The sequence below is a fragment of the Antrostomus carolinensis genome, unplaced genomic scaffold (assembly GCF_000700745.2).
Source record: "Antrostomus carolinensis isolate BGI_N321 unplaced genomic scaffold, ASM70074v2 scaffold34768, whole genome shotgun sequence".
Lineage (NCBI taxonomy): Eukaryota > Metazoa > Chordata > Aves > Caprimulgiformes > Caprimulgidae > Antrostomus > Antrostomus carolinensis.
Genome location: NW_010331474.1, coordinates 8,068 through 29,723, shown reverse-complemented (window position 1 = coordinate 29,723; position 21,656 = coordinate 8,068). Strand labels below are relative to the sequence as shown.

Sequence of the window (21,656 nt, the reverse complement as noted above, 5' to 3'; positions counted from 1 at the left end):
GATTACTGTTGTATTCTTGATGTTTCTGAGAGGCTGAGTACTACTCCCAGAATGCTGAAGCCCTACACAGGAGAAGGCTTTGCATTGTTCTTGGGCTGTTACTGGAAGACTGGCAAGTCTGGAAGTGTGAACAACTGAAGTTTACACTGGATTTTATACTGGTTTTGGCTCTTTAATCACAGTTCTCTCTCCCACATACACTACCCTGAGTGGTAATTTATATTTTCCTTATGCTAGCGTTTCCTTATATCACTTTCTGAGTTGGGGGAAAAAAAAAGCAAATCTCTGATTATATAAATAGTGAAGTTACTGATAATTCCTGGATTGTTTTTTCCACCCCCCGCCCCAAAAACCACTGAAGCAGAGGTCTTAAAGCTTTGTCTTGCTTTATTAGCAGAATGAATGAATGTATGGAACTTTCCCAGAGCTCAGGGTTACTGGCCTTTTCTGCTGTCCGTATCAGGACAGAAAAGTTGGCTGTAAGACAGATGTGGTTAGAGGTATGTCTTCCCAGATGTTCTCGACTCCTTCCCTCTGCCCCTGGCCCCAGTATTAGTGGCTTCTCATAAAATACACAGCATGAAAAATGTTGGAATGTCATCTCCACATGTGCCAATGGATTCCCGTAGAAAGGAGAGGAGGCATCTGTAAAGAACATGTGCTCCTGGTATGTTCCTGTTTGTGGTGGTAACAGTATTACCAGTTAAGCCATTTCTTGCTTTTTCAGTTTTTACTCAACCTTTTAATGTACTTTAAAGTCTAAATCTAGATACCTAACAATATTTGCAAGTGGGGAATTGGAGATCCCAGAGCTAACCTAATAGCTTTAGTTAATCTGTTGAGATAAATACTAGGCAATAGCTTTTACTAGCCTTTGAAAGCCCAGTGCTGAAACACACCTAATGTCTACAGTATTAAGTACTATAAAGGGCAGGCTTCCAACTTTTTGTTTGTTTGTTTTTAAAGTGTCTCCCTATTGTCCATCAACTTCTGAAGTAAATTTGTGTACAGTCATTTTATACGTGTGAGATGAAAAAGTGATTTCAGCACCACAGCCATGGTAAATATCACTGTGGTAGCTTAAAAATCCCATAGCACTTTGTGAAACCAGGGTTGACAAACCAGGTTGTGTTTTCCTGAAAGTATGGAAATAAGGTAACAGTAAAGGCAATTCAGACATTTTTATATTGAAATAGGTACTTACCTTTGAAGGCCTTAGAAACCCAGAGTTGTTTTTTCTTCCCTACCCTGCCCCAGAGATTAAACTTAAAGTAGGATCAGCTGCTGTTTTACATGTTGGACCTACCAGAGACACTCGGCATAGGCAGGATCAGTAGCTCCATTTTGCAAGCTCAGATTTTGGGAAGCTGCAGGCACAAACTGGAAGTGAGTGGCAGTTGTTCTGTGTGCAGTACATCCTGTGCTCAAGAACATTTCCTCCTGTGGAGACTCTATGATCCTAGAGCACCTTTATCCTTACCTCAGAATTTCTTCAGATAGAGACAATTCCCTTTCATAGTGTGTAGCTGAGACTGTACTAGTTTTCAGCATATTTCTGTGGAAATGCACCATCACCTCCCCTCAGTTCTCAGAATGGTGATGCTTCAAGAAGTCTTTCTGATTAGATTTAAATAATCTTTTGCCGTGGAGGAGCAGCATCAGAGTAAATTGACTAGTTGTTTTGATTATTTGAAATGTTTTTGACTTCTACTCAAGTGCTTTTAAATTGAAACGAAATATAACCCTTCAGGTGTCCTAGAAAGCTGCATGGGTTGCAGAATTTTAAACACTGTGTCAGAATAAGAGCATATCTTGAGATAATTCAGAATAAAGGTGCTCTTCTAATGTTTTCTTCAGTGAGGCTGAAACACTTGGGTTCAGTTTCATTTAGCACTAATTGGCTAATTCAGCTCGAGCACAACTTCTGCACAAACCAGTGCAGAACTGCCTAATGTTGCCACTCTTGCCCCACGTCCCAGTGATGCTCTATGAAAAGACACCTGTGGGTTATTTTTGTTTATGATCTCATTTACAAATATATCCTGACTGCTAGAGATCTTAATTGCAAGAATAGTCTATTGCACAGCTCCACTAGCCTGACCCACATCATTACACAGATAATTTTGTGTGCACGCCACATCAGCATGAGCTGCAGTAAGCCATGGCAAAGCTCTGCATCAAGCTGATCTATCAACTGAGAATGATGTAATTAATAAAGATAAGGAGTATTTTTTTTAAATAATAGTTTTCCCTTTCGACAAGGATGTTGAACATATATTAAAGGCAAATGGAAAAGAGCATGTGGAAATTACTAATTTCAAAATAAGCTTTAAAAAGTATGATATGTCATGTCAGGGGGTCCAGGTACCACCCGTCTGTGAGCACTGAAAGAACCAGTGCTGGAAAGGACTAGTAAGTGATCAAAGTATAACGGGCATATTCAGAAAAGATAAGGCCATAGAAGAAAAGCTAAATTAGTTTTTCACATCCGTGTTCAATATGGACAATCTTATGAAATTACTCACTGGAAACTTCGCTGGAGGTGAACTGGGAGGTCTGTCTCAAATCAAAACCAAAAAGGACACCCAAAATAGTTGCAGGCATCAGGGCAACTGCTCACGTTGCATTAGAAGGCATACCACCCAGTAAGGCAGACCAAAACCACCAAAAAAACCCCTTAATGTCAGTAAAGAGCAGGTATGATAGAATAACAAATAGTTGAAGTTATTTGTAAACCAGTAAACCATAAAAAACCTGCACACTGACAGGCCAGATGCAGCAACGTGTGGCAGGGAAAAACAGCATCAGAGCAACACGAGAAAACACGCGGACTAATAACGGCTTTCAAACACATGAGAACCAGGAGGTGCGCCAAGCAGCACTAAGGACAATAGACGGTCAAGATATAGTAGCAATGCCTAGAGATTTCAGGAAAATAAAACTTTTTTTTTTCAACCTTGTAGCAGAGCTTCGGGAAGTTTTCATGACAGAACTTTTAAATGGGGGAGGCATGGTGGAGCATCTGTCTCAAATCCAAGTGTAAAAGGTTTTGAAACAAAATGACAGGACAGATGGTATTCATCCAAGAGTTCTAAGGAAACTCAAGGATGAAATGTCTGAACTATGAACCGTACTTTATATTTTTTCACTTAAAAGTGCCTTAGTGCCAGAGGAATGGCGGTCACAAATATGACACTCATTTTCAGAAAACATTTTGTGGAGATACAGGGAACTTCAGACCAGTGATGTCCCTATGGCAAGTTGGTAGGAGCCATAGTACAGCTAAGAGCTGCCGGACAAATGGCTAAATAGGACTTGTGATTTCACAAGAGGAAATTCTCTTCCACATACTTGTAAATGTTCTTTGAAGAAATCTGTGAACATGAAGGTAAAGGAGATCAGGTAGCTCTGGTCTACTTGAATTTGGTCTGGTCTACTTCTCATAAAAGAAGTAAGTCATAATTGAAGGCATTGTATGAATAAATAGCTGGTTAACAATACAGGAACAAAATAGGAACTCGTCATCAGTTTCACCAGCGTAAGAAAATCACCTGTAAAACCCCAAAGGTTGTTTTTGGAGATAAGGTTAATGACTAACGATTGTTTAATATATACATAAGTGACTTGGAAAAAAGTAGTGAACGTTGCTGGAAGAAAGATGAGCACTAACAGCGAAGAACTGCAGAGCCAGTCTGCAGCCCGGAGTGACAGGATAATAAAAGCAACAGGTGAAATACAGCGTTAATACAAAGTGGATTATATGTTAGTATGCGCTTCCCTGACATAAGAAGGGGAAAAAGATAGTCTAACGTTTATGTCATGGGTAATGTGGGTGGACAATAAACTACATTACATTAGTCTGGAGGAGATGCTGGAGCTATAATAGATAATTCTATGAAGACATAATAGATGTTTGCTAGAAAAGCAAAGAGCATGTTAGGCATTATTAGGTAAATAGTTAAGAATAAAACAAATATTTAGTATTTCCTTACCATCTTCCTAAAGGAATATAAAATTTCCTTCTTCTTAGATCAACTTAGAACAAACTCTGTTTACAAAGTTAGTCTTATTTTTCCCAAGCAAAATCTATGGTCTGAAGAACTGTCAATATGCCTCTTCTGGGGTTTTGGGTTTTTTTGTTGTTGTTGTATGTGTGTGTTTTCAAAAGGAAAACCTTGATTAGGAGAGCTACAGTCCTGGGAACTGACTGCAGTATACAGAGAAATCAAGTAACACAAAAGAAATTGCAAATGAGTGTTGAGAGAAAAAGAAAATAAATGGAATAGGAGTTTTATCTTTGATTAGCTAATGATCTATTGAACTGTTTTGTAACAGTGTATCACAGGCATCTTGTATACAACATGGTATATAATCTACTGCATATTGCTCAGTGATGGATTATTTGCTGTGGTGGTGACTGTCACTGATCGCACTTCACTTGCCTCACCATCCTTAGCACGTATTTATTTTTCTGTTTGTTTTCTCATTTTGGCTTGTATTTCTTTCCACATCTTGAAATGTATAAATGTTTTGCCAGCAACCCCTGCATTTCCAAAATTGCTGGGCCTCTCATATGAGCTGCATCACATCCCTGTCTGCTTTTCCGTGATCCCATTTGAATCCAGTGTCAAGAATCCTGTAACAGAGCCCAGATGTTGAGCTTGCTGCTGCGTTCTTCAATGCACGCAGCCCTTGAGGGATGCATTAACTCTGCTGACTGAGGGATGTGCACGAGATTCAGACCTACCCAGTAAAAAAGTTGACTGCCTACGCAGATTTCTCATCAGTGCAATTAAGTAATTGTCACAGGCCAGCAGCACCAATTAATGAGTGAACCTGTACGTTGCTCTGACTATGCTGATACCCTGAACTATCCCCCTTGGCCTCAGTGTGGGAGAGGCTCTTGGATGTTCCAGGACTGAACATGGAGTCAACCACTAGAAAAATCTCTATAGCCAGCAAATCCGGTGCTCCACCTAGAAGTTATATGGCTATTCTCAATGTTTCCTGGCCCAAACATCTAATGGTAAAGTTTGTATCCATAAATCAGTTCTCCAGCAGAGCTGAAGGGATGATGTTTGTGTGGACAAGACCACATCCTTCTAAAAGGCCCTTTAAAAAAATGTGCTGTGATGATGTTATTGCCAGTGCTGCCGCCTTGAAGCCAGCTCCTGGCTGGCTGGATCCAGCATTGACCTAGCACTAACTACTCCTTTGGGAATTAAGACTTTTAACAAGACTTCATAATTCTCCTGTATCTCGCTTATTTGTCTCAGTAGAGGACTGAACTGCAGAGCCAGTGTGCCTCTTCAGAAACCTTGAAACATTTTGCATAATCAGATATGAAGGATGACCAAAGTCTGCCTAGATTCAAACAGTGGTTGGAACAAATTCTGGACTATTAAATAGAAAATACCATATCTAGCTCAGAAGGCACTTGAGATGTATATTGCCAGAAGCAGAGACAATGTTAGATGAATATCCTTGCCCTGTCCTTTCACTCTGTCCTGCACTCCTTGACCACACTGATCCTACTGACCACTGAGGTAGACAGGCTACCATGCTGGCTGGACTCTTGGTCTGATCTTGCATATACTTTTAAAGTTCTTATGTTAAGCTCAGTTCTTGTTGTAAGTCAAAATATTTTTCAACTTTGTCCATCAGAGACAAAGGGTCCTGATACTTCTGGAGTGTGGACTCCATTCATCTCGTAATCATCACATAGAAGATAATGGGATACCATAATAGGGAGGAAAAAAAAGCAGTTGTTCCTATCTTCAACTGGGAATGGCCCAGTTCAACATTACTTTTCCCCAATAGCTTTAATATCAGTAGTAACCAGACCCCACTCTGCTATAGGGTTATAGAACTGTATTCCTCACCAAAACCCCACACCATCTTACCTTCACTCCCAGATGGCAGGGCAGGCAGCTTTCCCTTCCATTGCCAGGTTGATTAGCTTGGTCTTTAGAGGTTCCTTTGCATCTTCAGGACAGATAGGAGGACTCCAGGGCATTCCTCAGTGCAACTGAAAGGGCAGTATGACTAGAAGCACTTCCAGAGCTTGGTGTGCTTTTTCTCCTGGTCAGCTCTTCCCAAATCTCCCCGCTTAGGTTGCCTTCCTCTATGTTACCCAAGGAAGTTGTAGGTTGCCCAAGGAAGTTGTGAATGCCCCCTCCCTGGAAGTGTTTAAGGCCAGGTTGGATGAGGCTTTGAGCAACCTGGTCTAGTGGAAGGTGTCCCTGCTGATGGCAGGGAGTTTGGAACTAGATGGTCTTTAACGTCCCTTCCAACCCAAACCATTCTATGATTCTTATATACTCACAAGAACCCCCTAGAAGGCTTCTACTTTCATCCAGTTCTACTTCCATTCATTGTTTCTGTTGCCTCAGAAATGAAAATATGATAACTACAATTGTAGCTGCCTGTTGGGCAGCCGTGATGGCCTTGAAGACTCTGTCAAGAGGGTGTAGACACCCTACAGGTTGAGGCTAGCAAGGCATCCACTGCCAGGTAGGGCTTGGGGTCACCTAGGCGTACCACAGAATGACACCAGACTTCTCCCAAGGGATGAGATCTCTGGCTGTGGGGAAGCACAGCTTGCAGAGGGCACGTTTTGACCCAACAGCCCTCAGAAACACAGGTATCGGTTCCCATGGCTCTGGCCCAGCTGTCACCCGTAAGCACTAATGCTGTATCTTGTGCCAGGCCTCATTCAGAGAACATGAACCCACACACAGAGCATCCAGAGGACTTTATACTCAACGGGCTCGTTCAGAGGTACTGGCCTACACGATTTTCCTGGGGAAAGCCTTCCACAGATTTCAAGGGAAAAGGCTGTATTTTGATTCCTGTTTCCACTCCAGTGCTTTCAAGTGATTCAGAAAGCCTGTTCCAAGCAGGACGTTATTTGAAGCCTGTGCTTTTAATAACTGTCTGGGCATGCTGCCTTCTTCACTGACACACACTGCCACCAGCAGCCCTTTCTGAAAATATCACCTCTCCATTCATTTTCCCCTCCCCTTTCAGGACCCCTGGGATGCTTGGCCAGAGGGCTGCTTTTGCCATCACACACATCTCAGGCATTAGTTTCTTTTGTTTTGAGTATGAGTTAGTGCTATGCTGCTCTCCCACCTTTCTGCTCCTTTCTTGTGCAGGAGATACTGCTCTTGCACAAGAAACATCACGGAGTTGTCTGACCTGGCAGCCCACCAGAGGCAGTTCTGCTTTCACACCAAATATGGCCTTCATGAGACCCAACTCGCCCTCAGCCCTGCTTTACCTACACTCCACTGCTGATGGGGCATGGTTCTTGTCCCTAAAGCAATAGCATTTCTTTTCAGTGAAGTATATTAGTGAGAAAAAGAAGGGATCGAACATGCAAACATACCTTTTCATCTTGGTGTTTGGACAGCTCTAACTCCTCCTTACAAGTCTTTGATCCTTAACACCTTCATGGACCTGCCAACTGAAGGAAGGTGCATTTTTCATCAGTCAGCCAAGATCCATCAGACCATAAGCTATGCCACTACCTTGCTGAAGAGCCTCCATCCACCCTGATTCAGAACAGTCACAGAGCACTGCAACATGGTAAAAAACTGAAGGGCTGTGCAGGGTGCTTATTTTTTCTTTTACCAGGACCCATGTTACATGGTAATGGAAAATACTGTTTGTTTCTCAGTGTAAAGAATGGACTATGTTTTTAAGATTTTATTAACTGGGTTAATGAGATGTGTAATCCACAGAAGCACCGCTGCCTACTTTTGTTGTGCTCCATGCTGTTTAACATAGCTGAGGGCATGATGAATGAGGCAGCACGCACCAATGCAAGGTGACCAGAAGCTCCCCACAGTGAAAGGAGAGTCCAAGTGGCTTCAGTCTTCAGCGGTCACTCACAATTTATGTACCTTGTTTTTTTTAAACCCAAAGGGAGGCAAACTCACCTACATTTTTTGATAGCCTATCACTTTTTCTACCTAGACTTGTTCTACATGATGTGGTCCTATGCAGTGCCACCCAAACTACACAACTTACTGTTTCAACATTACAGGAGTTCAGAGGAGGCTTGTAGGGTAAGTAAAGTCAACAACTAGAGGATTAAATACTGGCAACCATTCCTGATGTTCCCAAAAAGTAAATATTACACTGGAAGATACCACTGCCACTTCTCACAACTACCCTCATCAATGCAGCAAGATAAGATTTCAGAAGGCAGCAAGACCTGGTATTCCCATGCTTTTTATAGCAGGGAAAAGAACAACCAGAAACAGAAACACTGTTAATTTGTTTTTCCTGAGCTGTTCCTTTTCACTTATTACAATTGACGGATCTAAGCTCACCAGCAGGGAACAAACAATAAATGCTTTTACAAAAAAACAGTTTGTGGTCAATGGTGTAGATAGTTTCTTCTGCATATTCTTAAATTCCTGTGCCTCTATGGATCTCGTGTAATTTGACCTTCTTCAATCTAAAGGGAAAACTGTGTTTGATATACAGCAACATCTAGCAAAGCATCTTTTGTGTTTCTATAGGCAGCTGGTGTGTTTTTTTCTTTTCTTGTGAAAAGTCTCACAGATCAGAGATAAGCATGAAATTTTTACATCACTGGCATACTGTAATAAATTTCAGGCTTCTTGGTCTTGTTTCAGAGCAGTAAGTTGATCTTGACTGCAATTTGGAGGCAGATGGTATGGAAGAAGCAGATAGTAAAGGAACTGATAGAATGATTTGATTCTAGGATGTCACCAATGTGGACAGTGTCTTTGGTACTGCCCAAAAGGTGCTGTTGGCTATCCTGGTGCTAGGATCTCCACTAATGAAGATGTCCCATCCTTTCTATCAGTTCCTGCTTCTGTACATAAAAGGGTATTTCCTACATACCCCCAGGGTTTTGCCAAAGGAGCCTTTTGAAAACTGAATACACGAAAGTACACTGGCAGACATGGCTGGGAAACAAGAACCCCATCTGTAAAAAAGTGCTATAAATGTCAGCATTTAGGCTTCCTCTCAGGTCAGAACTTGTGTCTTCTGTGTCCTGATTTAATTGCGTACTCTTTTGCTAAGAAACCTTCTCAGGGGAAAAAAAAAGTTTGATTGAAACGTGTTTGTTTGTGGAAACACACATGAACTAAGATAGGGTCAAAACACTACCAACTAATTAGTCCTGAGCTTTGGTTCTACTTTAGAAATCATTCTCAAGTACATTTTCTATGAACATATTAAATCTACCTAATTAGATCAGGGCAGATGATAAAAAAGTCCACATGTGTCCATGTGGCAACTCTCAGTGGGAACTTCATTTTCACTTCACTGGGAAAAAACCTGAGTCCCCACAGATACGACAAAAGGTACCTAGATGAAAAGTAAAATAGAATACTTTTAATATTTGTAAGTTTGTAACATTGAAGTTGTCTAGATTTAGAGATATGGGGATCCTATGAAGATAAGAATAAATTTTTACTCTTACTGTAAAAGTATAATAAACCCAAAAAAATCAAATATTTTATTTACTTCACCTAAAAAACAAGTAACTCATAAGTAAGATATACATAGGTTTCCCAGATTTATCCCTAATAAATTTTTTAAAGATTTATACAATTTCTACAGAAACATACAGTGTATCAAAATCTGCATAAATCAAATTTATAAAATATGTAGAAATGCATAGTGATATTATTATCAACTTACAAAGCAAGAATATGGGAATTATTTTTTTCCAAGCTGGCTATAGTAGGAAAAAGTCATTACAGCAACAGCTTCTTACGATCTCATGTTTTGTAAGGTTTCATCTCACATACAAATTCATATTCCCATACAGCATCAGCTTTCAATCAATTGCACAAAATACCCATTTAAAATGCACACCCGCACAATCTATGTGCCACCATCCTTTCTCTTATGCATAGTCGTATGATTAAATTAATCTACCCAACACACAAAAATGGAGTCAGTTTTCATACACACAAGGAACAAGTACCGGCACACACCCTTATTTTCCTTTTTTTCCAGTTTTCTCCCTCCTTTATTTGCTATTTTTCATAGCTCTGAAAGGATAGATGAGCAGTTTAAAGAAACTAGGAAAGATCCCAAACTAATAGATCAGTGCAGACAGCCCTATAAAGATCAAACTCTGCCACCAAATATGATACATAACCCTTGTTAACATCAATGGAAGCTGCATGCAATGCTATTCTAGATTTCAGGGAAGTATTTAGTCATATTTAATAGTGTGACATGTTATAGGCATAACTCTTATGAAATCAGTACACCGATGTCAACATTTAACAGTCACAAAATCTGGAATAAGGAAGTGAGGATAAATAATTTCTCCTCCACCTCTCTGTTCATTCAGAGTAAATATTTATACTCCTAAGGGAGTTTGCATCAACTCCTTTCCAGAACATTTTTAGAAACTTTGTCTTCACATTCTATTCTGTACACTATAGCACCAAGCGGTTGTATTTTATGTTTGTAATCCCTCAGGAAATGTTTCCAATGACAAAAATAAGAAGAAAATTAGCATGACTAAATGCAGTTTCAGGATTTCCATTTCTCTTTTCAAACCTAAATCTGGCATCCAAACTAGCTGGCAGATCTCCTTGTAAAGAATTACGCAGATGTGTTAAGAAGCTGGATGTTTCTTCCTAGTTAAAAGTTTTAGTCCACTTCAAAGTGATTTCGATTTAAAGTAACAATATAAACAAAGCATTGGATTCTTTCTAGGTTTTACATAATTGTGCAGCTTTATTTATTTATTAAATTATTTTTATGTAAGGCATGGTTTAAACAAGCAAGTTAGTGCTTATAAATTCTTAACTGGAATCACAAGGGTGCTTACTCCCATCAAAATGTACCACGTTAGCACTAACTTGACACTAACTCTTCTTTGCACCGTACAAAGCGTCCAGTCGAAGTAGAGCAGCCAAACCAGTAAGAGAAATTTGTCTTCAGTAACACAGTAATTACGTGGGGTGGTACCATTGGTCCCTACCCCTGGTGACAGCTCAGAAAAATCCATTGTATAATTTCCAACAAATGCTTTTCTTGTGAAAGAGAGAAATCAAAGAGGCACTAAATATGTTGAAATTCACCTTCTGAAAAAGCAGCATGACTGTGAGAGAAGGCCACCCTGGCTAATTACCTGTGGCAGTGCTTAGTAAGATGTAAAATTAAATAAAAATATACAACAGGTTGATAATCACCAAGTTCTATGAAAATCTGGTTACTCCAACCTTTTCAAGTGTGTGTAAAAAAACTGCCTTCAGACCCCTGAGTGTAATCCCAAAGACGACGACAACGCTTTTAACTATGTTCCTATGAAACATAGCTAACAGCACATTAATTTACCAACATCTTAAAACAAAAAGATGTAAACATCTACAGAGTTTAAGGTAAAGCAGTTTTGTAAACATTAACTGCGGATGATAATGTTATTGTAATAATCACAGTTCGTCTATGTCCTTCATCCAAGCCAGGAGGCTCGCAGCTGTACAAAGTTAATAATTGCAGCAGTTTTCAGGCTATTTTCAGTCCTGTACAAATTAATGTGTCAGTAGGTAGATTTTGTCTGTCTACACACTAAGGATGTTGTTCATTTCCCATTTTTGTGTTGCTTTACTGGAGTCACACTCTGAAATGAAAACTTGATGGAGGACTTCGGAGCGATCCAAGCACTTCCCTGATGGAATGTGAGTAAATCTGTGCAGATTCTGGAAAACAAAACCATCAGGAACATGTGTTGGTTTTTCTTTTATTTTGTTTTTTAACATTTTCTTCACAACTGTAATGTAGTTATTTACAAAAACAGGTTTCAAGGTCCCAGAATAGATCAGTTCTATACTCATTTTACTATTTGTTAAACCTAGACTTTCACAGCCTTCCTATTATGAAAGGTTCGATATGTGTAGGTCCACTTGAGATGCCCTTCCACTTTTCTTAGGCAACAAACTGCTAAGAAAATGAGCAAAACTGTGTCTAAAATGCTTCCAGCCTTTTCATCCATCCTGTAACCAAACCAAAAGATTAACTGTCGAGGATAGCTCTATGAGAACTGACTTCAGTGGGCAGATCCCCCTTCGGTTAGCCCTCACATAAAGTAACTGCACAACACCAACAGTAACCACACTGCGGGGGGGAGGTGGGGAAGGACTAACTTTTGCTCCCTGTTTGGCTGGTAGAAGGAAGAGAAGAGGGTATGAGAGTATGAGCAAGCCTGGCCTCTGGAGCAACAGGAGGCTGCCTCAGAAATTGCAGACCTACTGTGCCCAGCACATTCAGGCTGAGACTCGCACATTTGGCTCCTTCCACACCCCCTGCCATGCCTGAGCCTCACACATTTGCAGAGTGGCCTGCGGCTCCTCTCCCGCCTGCTGACCCCCCGTGCCAAATGCAGCCCTGACTCGCTAACTGGTTGCATCTAGCCTGGAGAGCAACGGAGCAGAAGCAAACCCACGGCACTGCTGCCAGGCTGGGGCTTCGCAGCCCTGCCCCGTGTGCTGAGCACCCACGGGAATACACAATTCCCCTGGCTTGGAGACCCTCTTCATCACCCCATCACTCCCACACACATGTGCGTGTCCAAATGTTGATTCAGCTCAATACCTGCTTCTCCCGTGTGGCCAGACATGGGGGTCTTCTACTTGGAGAGGTACAGAGATGCCTGCACAAGAGTGGTAAGCAGGCCACTGCCAGCCCTGTTCTGGATGTTCGCTTATGGGCACCAAAGCCCTGCTGCTGCTCAATGCTCAAGCAGCACAGATGTTACCCTCACCAAACTGGCACACAAACACTCATTCCAGAAACAACCAACCGACCCACCAGATAAAATCTGCTGGCAGCTTTCACTTACAGGAGGCCACAACATTTTTCAGCAGTTCATAAGCATTTCATTCTTTACACCCTCCTCATCAGAAGAAATCGTCATACCCTCTGTACTGTACAGCACAGCATGCCAAATTTCTAGTATCTGCTTGGTTACACACCCTTGGTGGTCCTTTCACTCTCACTCTCCTTTTTTTTTTGCCTTCTGGAAGCCAGTCAGTGTTTTGTTCTACAGCCCAGACCAAGCCTACCGGGCTTCCTTATAACTTGCAGTAATAAGCAAACAATTACACAACCTGGTACCACTGTGGAGGAAATGGATCTTTCTTGCATAAAATAAATACTTCGTGAAAAGCCAAGTAACATGCTGGCATACACTAGCATGGCTGGAGAGTCAGCAAGTGCTATATACTATTCCAATATTAAAGCAAAGTTTGGCAGGCACTGAAACACTGCTTACTGATTTTTACATTTCAGGTTTAAAGAATTTTGTTTGTCTATATGGCACAAGCAAGCTGGGTGGAAATGGCATTATGGTGCTTGATATTTCCTAGCTCTACACAAACATCAGAAAAAGTGGGGTGGCTTAAGGAACAAACAGATTTTGCTGCACTCAACAGTGCCCACATCTTTCAGTCAAACACAATCCAGGTAACCAGCTAATGAATTAATGAGTGTGCAATATGCTAGATAGCCTGAATAAAAATCGAGATAGAAGTTTCTTAGACACGGAACCAACTTATGTGGAGCCATATCCAAGGATAATGTCACCCTTAGACTATTCAGTCTCATTTTTTATGAGATAAGCAGAAATATAACCATAGACATTTTTTTAAATAACATTTTCAAAACTAGAATTAATAGAGGACTTACAGATGTCGTGACTAAATAGACTCTAGCAGCCCTCACGTGTATGTCAGCCAACATTCCAAGTCTTTATTAAAAATTCATAGATTTTGCAATAGCATCATAATGATGCCACACCCAGAATTCACAGCAGAGCATGCTGTTAGAGAATGGCTTATGAACAGGAAAAAGAAGACAGATGAAGGCAAAGACAACACAAAAAGGCAGAGTAACGCAATGTTTACCTATTCCCATGTAGGCTTAAAAAAATTTGTCTTTAAACAGAGCAACACTTCACTTTAGACCTCCCAAAATTATATCTAATGTCAACCCTAGCTGCTAAAAGCACCTCAGCATTTAAATAATCTTTTCACAGTGTCCATTAGATAAAGAAACTTTCTGGACAGAAAGCACAGAAGCAGAGAGGGTAACAGCTTTTATAAATCCTGTCACTGGTAGTGGATATCCTCTTTGCTTCCCCACAGACAAGTGCTAACTCCTAACGTACCTGTGGCAGCTCATGTAGCCTCATGATACTGTCCTTAAAGATTTCAGTACAGCAGACAGCAAGTAGAACTGCTAGCAAAAGCATCTTTCCCTAGAGGAAGTCTTCCCGACAAGCATGGATTTCCAAGAATATGCAGTTAACAATTTACTCTACTTGGTTCAGTTAACCTTGTTGTAGACCTTTATTTTCAGATATACATAAAATAATAAAAAACATGCAAAAAACCAGGATGCAGATTATAATTTCTTTTCTGCTATATAACTGTAGCATACCTTGAAGTATTGCCAATCCTTGTATTCATTCTGATTACAGTGCATAATCATAATCTTGGATCCATCTGGTCCTTTAGTTAAGCACTGATCGTACTGCATGAGTTGATTAGCTTCATTGATTCGGAAAAGCTAACAGGGAAAAAAGGCACCTTTTAAACAGTTGACTCAAAATAACAACTGTTTTAGAAACACTAAAAAAACCAAAGAAATCGCATCCTTCGAAATATTGTTTGGTGTTATTACACCCATCTTTCAGGAAGGCTCTTTATTTTACATGACGTAACACACCTTTACTATCACGACACTCAATTTAATGGAGAACTTTCTTTTAGGATTTAGAAGGCTAAGAAACTTACCTAGGAAGACAAAAACGATAAAAATAAAGGGATCCTCATTTGGAGGACTTCTGAAAGTGTTTGATTAAAAGCTTCTGTATGATTTGATGGCCAAAGGATCCACTACCTTTCCAAAGATACGGTAGCAATTCCTTAGTCCTGGACAGTAATTTCATGTGAAGACAGTACAATTCTGGTGTTTTACTCATGGAGGAAATCAAACTAATGTATCCAGATACAAAAACATTATCCTAGCTACTTCTTATGAAATAACTGTTACAGGGTTTTGGGGGGTAACATATACAGAAAGAGTAGCTTAGGGAACATTTTCATTAAATATCAAAATAAAAGACACATTTCCAGGGTCTACTAAGAGCTAACCCACATATAATTTTTAAAAGCATCATCCTGCATGCGATTTCATGACTTCTGGGACAAAACTTGCCTGGTCAAAGTCTACATCAGCATCAAAAAGGACTTCAAATGCTGAAAAGTTTTCCAACCAAAAAAAGAAGATGTAAATACAGACAGCATGTTTGTGTGGTAGCGTGGGTAGGTTTGTGAAGATACAGGTCAAACACGACAGGAGCTTGGAATGCAACCATCTATTGGTAATTATGTTCTGACAATTAATTTGTAAATGAAGCAGAAACAAATTTGTATTTGATTTCTTGTCTTCTGTGGTGGAAGATGAGTTACTGCACAGAAGTGTTGTTTTATACTTCCATTAGAGTACAACAATTTTGTGAAATAACAGAGTCAAAGTGAGCAGGAGGGTTGTTTCCTGAAGGATGAATTATTAAGTGAAGATAAATGATGAATCAGCAGCAATGCTAAGAGCTGCAGTTGTTCTAATGCAGTAACACAGTTGCTTTAAAACATAGTCCTTGCTTCCTCAAATACCTGCTTCACTGAAGAGACTCTGAATTTGCCTTCAGTTTTGTACTGTTTGTGTTTGAAATAGTATTTTCAGATTCCTGTATTTTAGCAATGTCAGTGTGCTTACAGAGAATCCCTAACTCATATCTTTGTAGCTAGCACCTAAGTGACTTTACATACAGAAAATGAGCCTGTTCTCATCCACAGCAAACAATTCTCCTTCAGATGTGCCTCCAAGCCCCTTACCTGATTTCCTCCCATTCTGTGGCATGGCCCAAGCTCAACAAAGCCACCGTTGGTGTGCCCCATGCTATCGATGCAGTAAGAGGTTTCAAAGCCTCTAATCTGGAAAAGAGGTTTTGCACTGTAAGTTAGTCTCAAGGAAAAAGTAAACACGAAGGAGTTCCGAAAATTCCCACTTAACTTTCAAACCAGAAACAGATACCTGCCAGAGAGATGTAAGACAAACCTGCGTATGAAATTTAAACACTGATGTTAACTGTTCTGGCAGATGGAGCTTCAAGCTGCCCATGCTAATCTGTGGGCTCTTATGTGCGTTAAGAGTACAGTAATGAAGCTAGAGTTGCAAAGCTAAGTTCCGAATTAATGACACTGAAATGTAGGACTTTCAAGTATTTTGATTTATTCAATCCCCTATCAAAGCGTGTTTAGTCTCCCAGATTGTCATAAATAAAGCAGGAGCTCAGTTAAGTTGCTCTCATCCTGTGGATGAGAGGAACGTGATGCAGAGAAGTTGCGTGCAGCCATTAACTGCAGCCAGGCACAGCCCACTGACCTGGCTGCTCAGAAGTACCTTCTGCAGCAGCAATCACATGGGAAAAAAAGAGATAAAATTGATGAGGGGCAGGCACAGGCATAGGGATAAAGAACAGAAGTCCTGTCAGAAAGCATGACTCAACTGCTGATTATCCCAGTCCCTTCTCAGAAGGGCCAGCAAACAGCTTTACAAAGACATTATGTCACAAAAACCCCATTATTTCCAGACTGATTTTCTTTGACAGAGCCTCCTTCTTCTTTGTGATGGTAGAAGAAAGTCTGGAGGACTAAGCTTAGACCTGACTTCCAGAGAGAGCATTAGGGAAGATGAACCCCACACTTCCATTCCTGACAGTTTCGAAATGCAATTAGTGTGGTGCTACAAATAGGAGGAAAAAAATTTTTCAGATGTAGGATAACTAGCAGCCAGTGAAGAAGAGAAAACTTCAGAGAGGGCTTTGAACTTCAGATTTTACTGTTGCTTCGCCAGAGCTGCTCACTTTTATTATCCTGCAAGGTGGCCATTATTATTTTATTCTCTTAGACACTTTCACCTCAGTGAATAGTAATATATAACGTGCCTTCCTAACCTTTTATGTGGATTCAAAAGGAGGTCTAATGCTACTGTGATAACTGACGCTTTGTGCTAGCTTTTAGGGAAGAAATAAAGGAGCCATTGTTCACCTGGTCCCTCAGATACAAGGCTATTTGTACCCTCGTTCACCATGCGCACGCTATATGTCACTAATTCCTCAAGAGAAATTAGAGATGACTCTTTCTTGGAAATAGCATAGATCTGTACTTTCTAATGCTCTTTTGAAGTTACAAGAACAGGTCCATCATATCTTTGGAAAGGAGGCTGTTAAATTTGGTGGGACACAGGAGTCCTCTTCTGCTAGTAAGATGATTTTCTGATTTTGCCTCCATAATCTGCAAAAGTGAAATTAACAGGAGAGACAGGGCAAGGCTTGAAGCAACGGAAAAGGAAAAAATAAATAAATTTGAAAGCAGGCAGCAGCCCTGCAGTAAGAGCTCCTCAAGGTGTGGGCTCAATGCCAGAATAAAACAGGTAAGGTTCAGTGAGGTGTCCTGCGCTAGCTTGGTGACTTGCTGTCTCTCTCCGTCAACCATGCAAAAATGCCAAATTTGTAACCACATTATTAATTTAGCAAAGTCATACTCATATACACTAAAAGGCTGGGAATGAGTGTTAAGGAATGATATCAAATTATTACATGCAGATAAGAGATTTACTGAACCTGTAACTGTATGAGCACATTCCAGGCTAGCAAACATAGGCAGAACGTACTCCACCTGGATTTCATGATCCAGTCTCTAGGCCTTCACAGGAAAAGATTTTCACCTATTAATCTTCGCCAATACTCCTACGCACACAGGATTCACATTTTTTCTTTTAAAAAACCCCCTAAATTCCAATTATGGAAAAAAAAGAGCTTTAGACAGAACTGAAGATGAGGCTAGAGAGAAAATATTCCTTCAGGGCACTATGAAGCTAATTAAAAAAATTGCACCTTTTAAAGTGTATAATAATCTTTTTCCTAGGTTCTATCTCTATAGCCCTCTGTCTAGCATCATATACCTTAGTAGAGCAGTAATCAAGTCAGACTGATGTCAAGTAACAATCGCTTCCTTTTGCATTCCTAATTTTAAAAAAAAAGCCCCTAAAATAAATAAATACAGGTTATATGGTGTACTTACCTCTCCCCAGTCCACATTTTTAGGTGGTAAGGGATAATATGAAGTTATATCATATGCTATTTCTTCCATAAACCACTTAAAACTTTTGCAGTTGTGATCTTCACGGAATTTTTTCAGCTCAGATATATCTCCATAGGGTAGTGCTTTTGTCTCTGGCCGACTGGCATAAAAGTAATCTTTGTATTCGTCCCACCACACTTCCACAACTCTGACATAGTTCTGTGAAGAATAAGGACATTGCTGCTACTTCAAGGCACACACAACAGGTCAGATGCAACTGCGTCTTACTTGCAGAAATTTAAGGATTTCTCCTCTTTGAAAGTAACAGCATGAAATTATTACTTAGCACTAATAATCTGTCGCCTTCAGCAGTTTATACAAGGCACATGCATATTATTTGCAAATGACAGTTTAGGACTGAAGCCAGCAAAATAAACTAGCTTGCTTAATGAGAGTAAGAAGTACTTTTCTAAGTTTAGAGAATGTTTATTTGAAAATAAAGACTCTTCAGTTATGGGTGCAATAAAATGGTGTAATCATTTACTATGTACCAGAACTGCAATTCAGAGTTTCTATTCACCTTCTACACTTTTAATACAGAGAATGATATACGTTAGCCCACTAAGGCTAAAATAATTAAGTCTTAAGTGGGTCAGCTATGACACACCAAGGAGATTTTATCTTCTTATTGCTGCTTGGAGAAAGGGAAAAAAATGGATAGCTCGCCTGGTGAACAAGTCTCTCCCTCGCATCTTTCTTCTCAAGTCTCTTTGCTGGCTCTTATCTCTGTATTAACCTGCACACGTTCTAGAAGTACATCTCACTTTGTACAACTCTTCTAGCATTAATGACCTGGTGTTAAAACAGTCTTATTAGATCTGACTAAAGGCACAGAATACTGTGAGTTTTACTTTAATCCACATCCAGCATAAATTGAACAAAGCTATAAAAAAGCACATTTACTATGGGGATAGGAGGGTGCCCAAAGAGGTAGAAAGCTACTCCTGCATCCTGCCTTGTACAGAGAAGCAACTTAATATTTAAGAATACTCAGCAGTGTTTTGTTGTACCCAGTAAGCAGATAAGCAGACTCATGTACAGTGTTTAGATATACAGTAAGTATTTTTGATCAGCTTTTCAAAAAAGTGAAATGGTTTTTATAATTTCAGACAAGGCAAACAAACACCTTGCCTGCACTGAGCAACGGAGCTATCATTTGCTATCCTGTCTCCCATTGCTCTGTTGCTACTCCCAGCTACGCTCATTTCCCTACTCTCCCTTGTATTGGTAACTAGTGCCTGTTTGATCAAAATGTTAATCAATTCATATTACTAATAGAGTCCTTTTTTTTTTTTTCCCCTGTTGGAGTAACTGGTTAGTTTTCCAATATTAAGCTAGCGTAGGACATTCTCTTTTCAACAGAACCAACTGCTAGCTTAGCTCAAGCCACACTCTGTAACCCTATTCTAGCTACTAAGAAGAAACCTAGCTCTGTTTCAGCTAGACACCCTACCAGCAGTTGTCATCACAGGTAATGTCTAAGATGTCTCTGGGATTGGAATTTACAAAGAACTGGGTCTTTGGGAACAGGATTTACCAATGCCAAAATACTGCACAAGAGGAAGCTTAAATCAGGCAATAGGAAACCTTAACAGGAGGGTTGTTGCTCTTCCTGTGCAAACTTATATGAAACAGTTTTTCTTAATTCAAACTATCTCTTCAGATATAGACAGCTCTTTCTTGACATAATGTCTACTTTTAATATCATGGCTTAAGCAACACTTCTGAACCTGCAAGGTGCCTGAGGAGTTACCAACCTTTACGATGAAGTGCAGATCATGCTGTTTTCCCAGGTGTCATTCACTGCTTCTTAATTAACAAATGCAGCCACAAAGATCAGAGAAATGCTAGATTACTGTATTCGCTAACTCAGCCTAGGATCACACCCTATCAAGCCAAAAGAGGTTTCAAACCCACAACCATCATCTCCAGGAGTTACTAGAGTTGTCTGTACTTCAGTTGGGCACAGCACAGCAAAGGCTTGGGGTGCTGACAGCAAATAAAGATCACTATCTTAGCTTTAGACACTAAATAGTTTTGGATTAAGTGCTCTTTAAATTGCTAACGATAATTTAGATTTATTTAAAACTGTTCTTCTCTAAAACCAAAAACCACCTTCGAGGTTGTAGCAAAACGGTACCTTTAATGTAGGAGAAGATCCAACATACACAGGGGGTGGATTTCCTTGCCATCCTTGGAGACGGTAGATGTGTCCAACACGAGAACAGGGAACAAACAACAGTTTTCCCCCACACTGCCAGATCTACAAGATAAAGCAAAGGTTTTATTAATATATACGCATAGGAATTTAAGACAGACATATACAATAAATTATGGAAGAAATGTCAACAACTTTTCTTACTATACCAATTGTGTGATACATTTCAATATTTTCACTTCAGATGTAAACATAATATGTCTCTGAAATGAAAGGCTGTACTGAGTTAATCTTCAACTCAGCCACTGAATTACTCAACTAAATTACTTTTTCACAAAGCTTTTAAAAAATGTTTGCCATCTCATTCCATTGCTATTTGAAAACAACAGTAATGAATGAGTGCACAAAATCTGGAACTAGGTAATTTTTATTACGTCAGAATTAATAATATTTTTATTTTATTAATGCAATTCACATACCATCACTAAGATCAGTTTTGGTTAGATGCCCATCACATATAATTTTTTCTTAATAAAGACTAGTAGGAGATAAGGATGTCTTCGGTGACCCACTGTTCCAAGTACAAACAGATTTTTCTTTAACTATAGCAGCTGAAAATGGGTAAAACATGTTACCATTCCAAAATTCCCTCCCTCCCACACATCCTTGGACAATCCATTTATGGGGAAAAGAAAACATACCTAAATCTGAATATAGCTGCTCATAGTTTTGACAAGTTTGAAATGTAGCATTAAATCCAAATTCAAGATAACTTTGGGGATGTTCCAAACTAGTCTGAATTACAGATTAAAAATATGACTTGATAGTATTAGGAAAGATAGGCAGAATAGTTTACTTCCTTCATTGCATCATCATATTGATTTCCTGAAGTTTCATCAAAAAAAACCCCTCAGATATGCAAGGTCATTATATTCAACATCTCAGCCTCAGCATGCAAGATTGATAAATGCTACTTAGTTCTTCTAAAGATTGGTTGTAATCTACATAAACCAATTCGGAGGTCTCTACATAGTCAGCACTTCAATTACAAAACTACTGTATGTTATTTTAGCTCTAAGCAAGATGGAGAATTGGGAGGATAAAGACCCTGTGTGTGTAACATCCTCAATAACTACCTTTTGCATATGGATTTACAGCTGAGAAAGCGCACTCGGAGCTTTCCTCAAAATCACGAAGAGCAAGAGTAGCTAGGGGAGCTCTGAATGTACTTTTAGTAAAATTCAGCTACGGTTTCAGATTGCTGCAGAGGATATTAGAAATCT

At 39.8% G+C, this 21,656-nt stretch overlaps 1 protein-coding gene across 1 annotated transcript in view; it reads right to left on the bottom strand.

The window, feature by feature from the left end:
• Window positions 1–10,813: 10,813 nt before the first annotated feature.
• The window catches only part of GALNT7 (polypeptide N-acetylgalactosaminyltransferase 7), a gene marked incomplete at its 5' end in the record, with an annotated part of 17,653 nt that continues 6,810 nt past the window's right edge, over window positions 10,814–21,656 (bottom strand). The window contains 5 exons of the mRNA XM_029086288.1: window positions 10,814–11,708; window positions 14,446–14,574; window positions 15,906–16,004; window positions 18,156–18,374; window positions 20,356–20,478. Of these exons, the coding sequence (XP_028942121.1) occupies window positions 11,571–11,708; window positions 14,446–14,574; window positions 15,906–16,004; window positions 18,156–18,374; window positions 20,356–20,478 (708 nt within the window). The remainder of the gene's footprint in view (window positions 11,709–14,445; window positions 14,575–15,905; window positions 16,005–18,155; window positions 18,375–20,355; window positions 20,479–21,656) is intronic.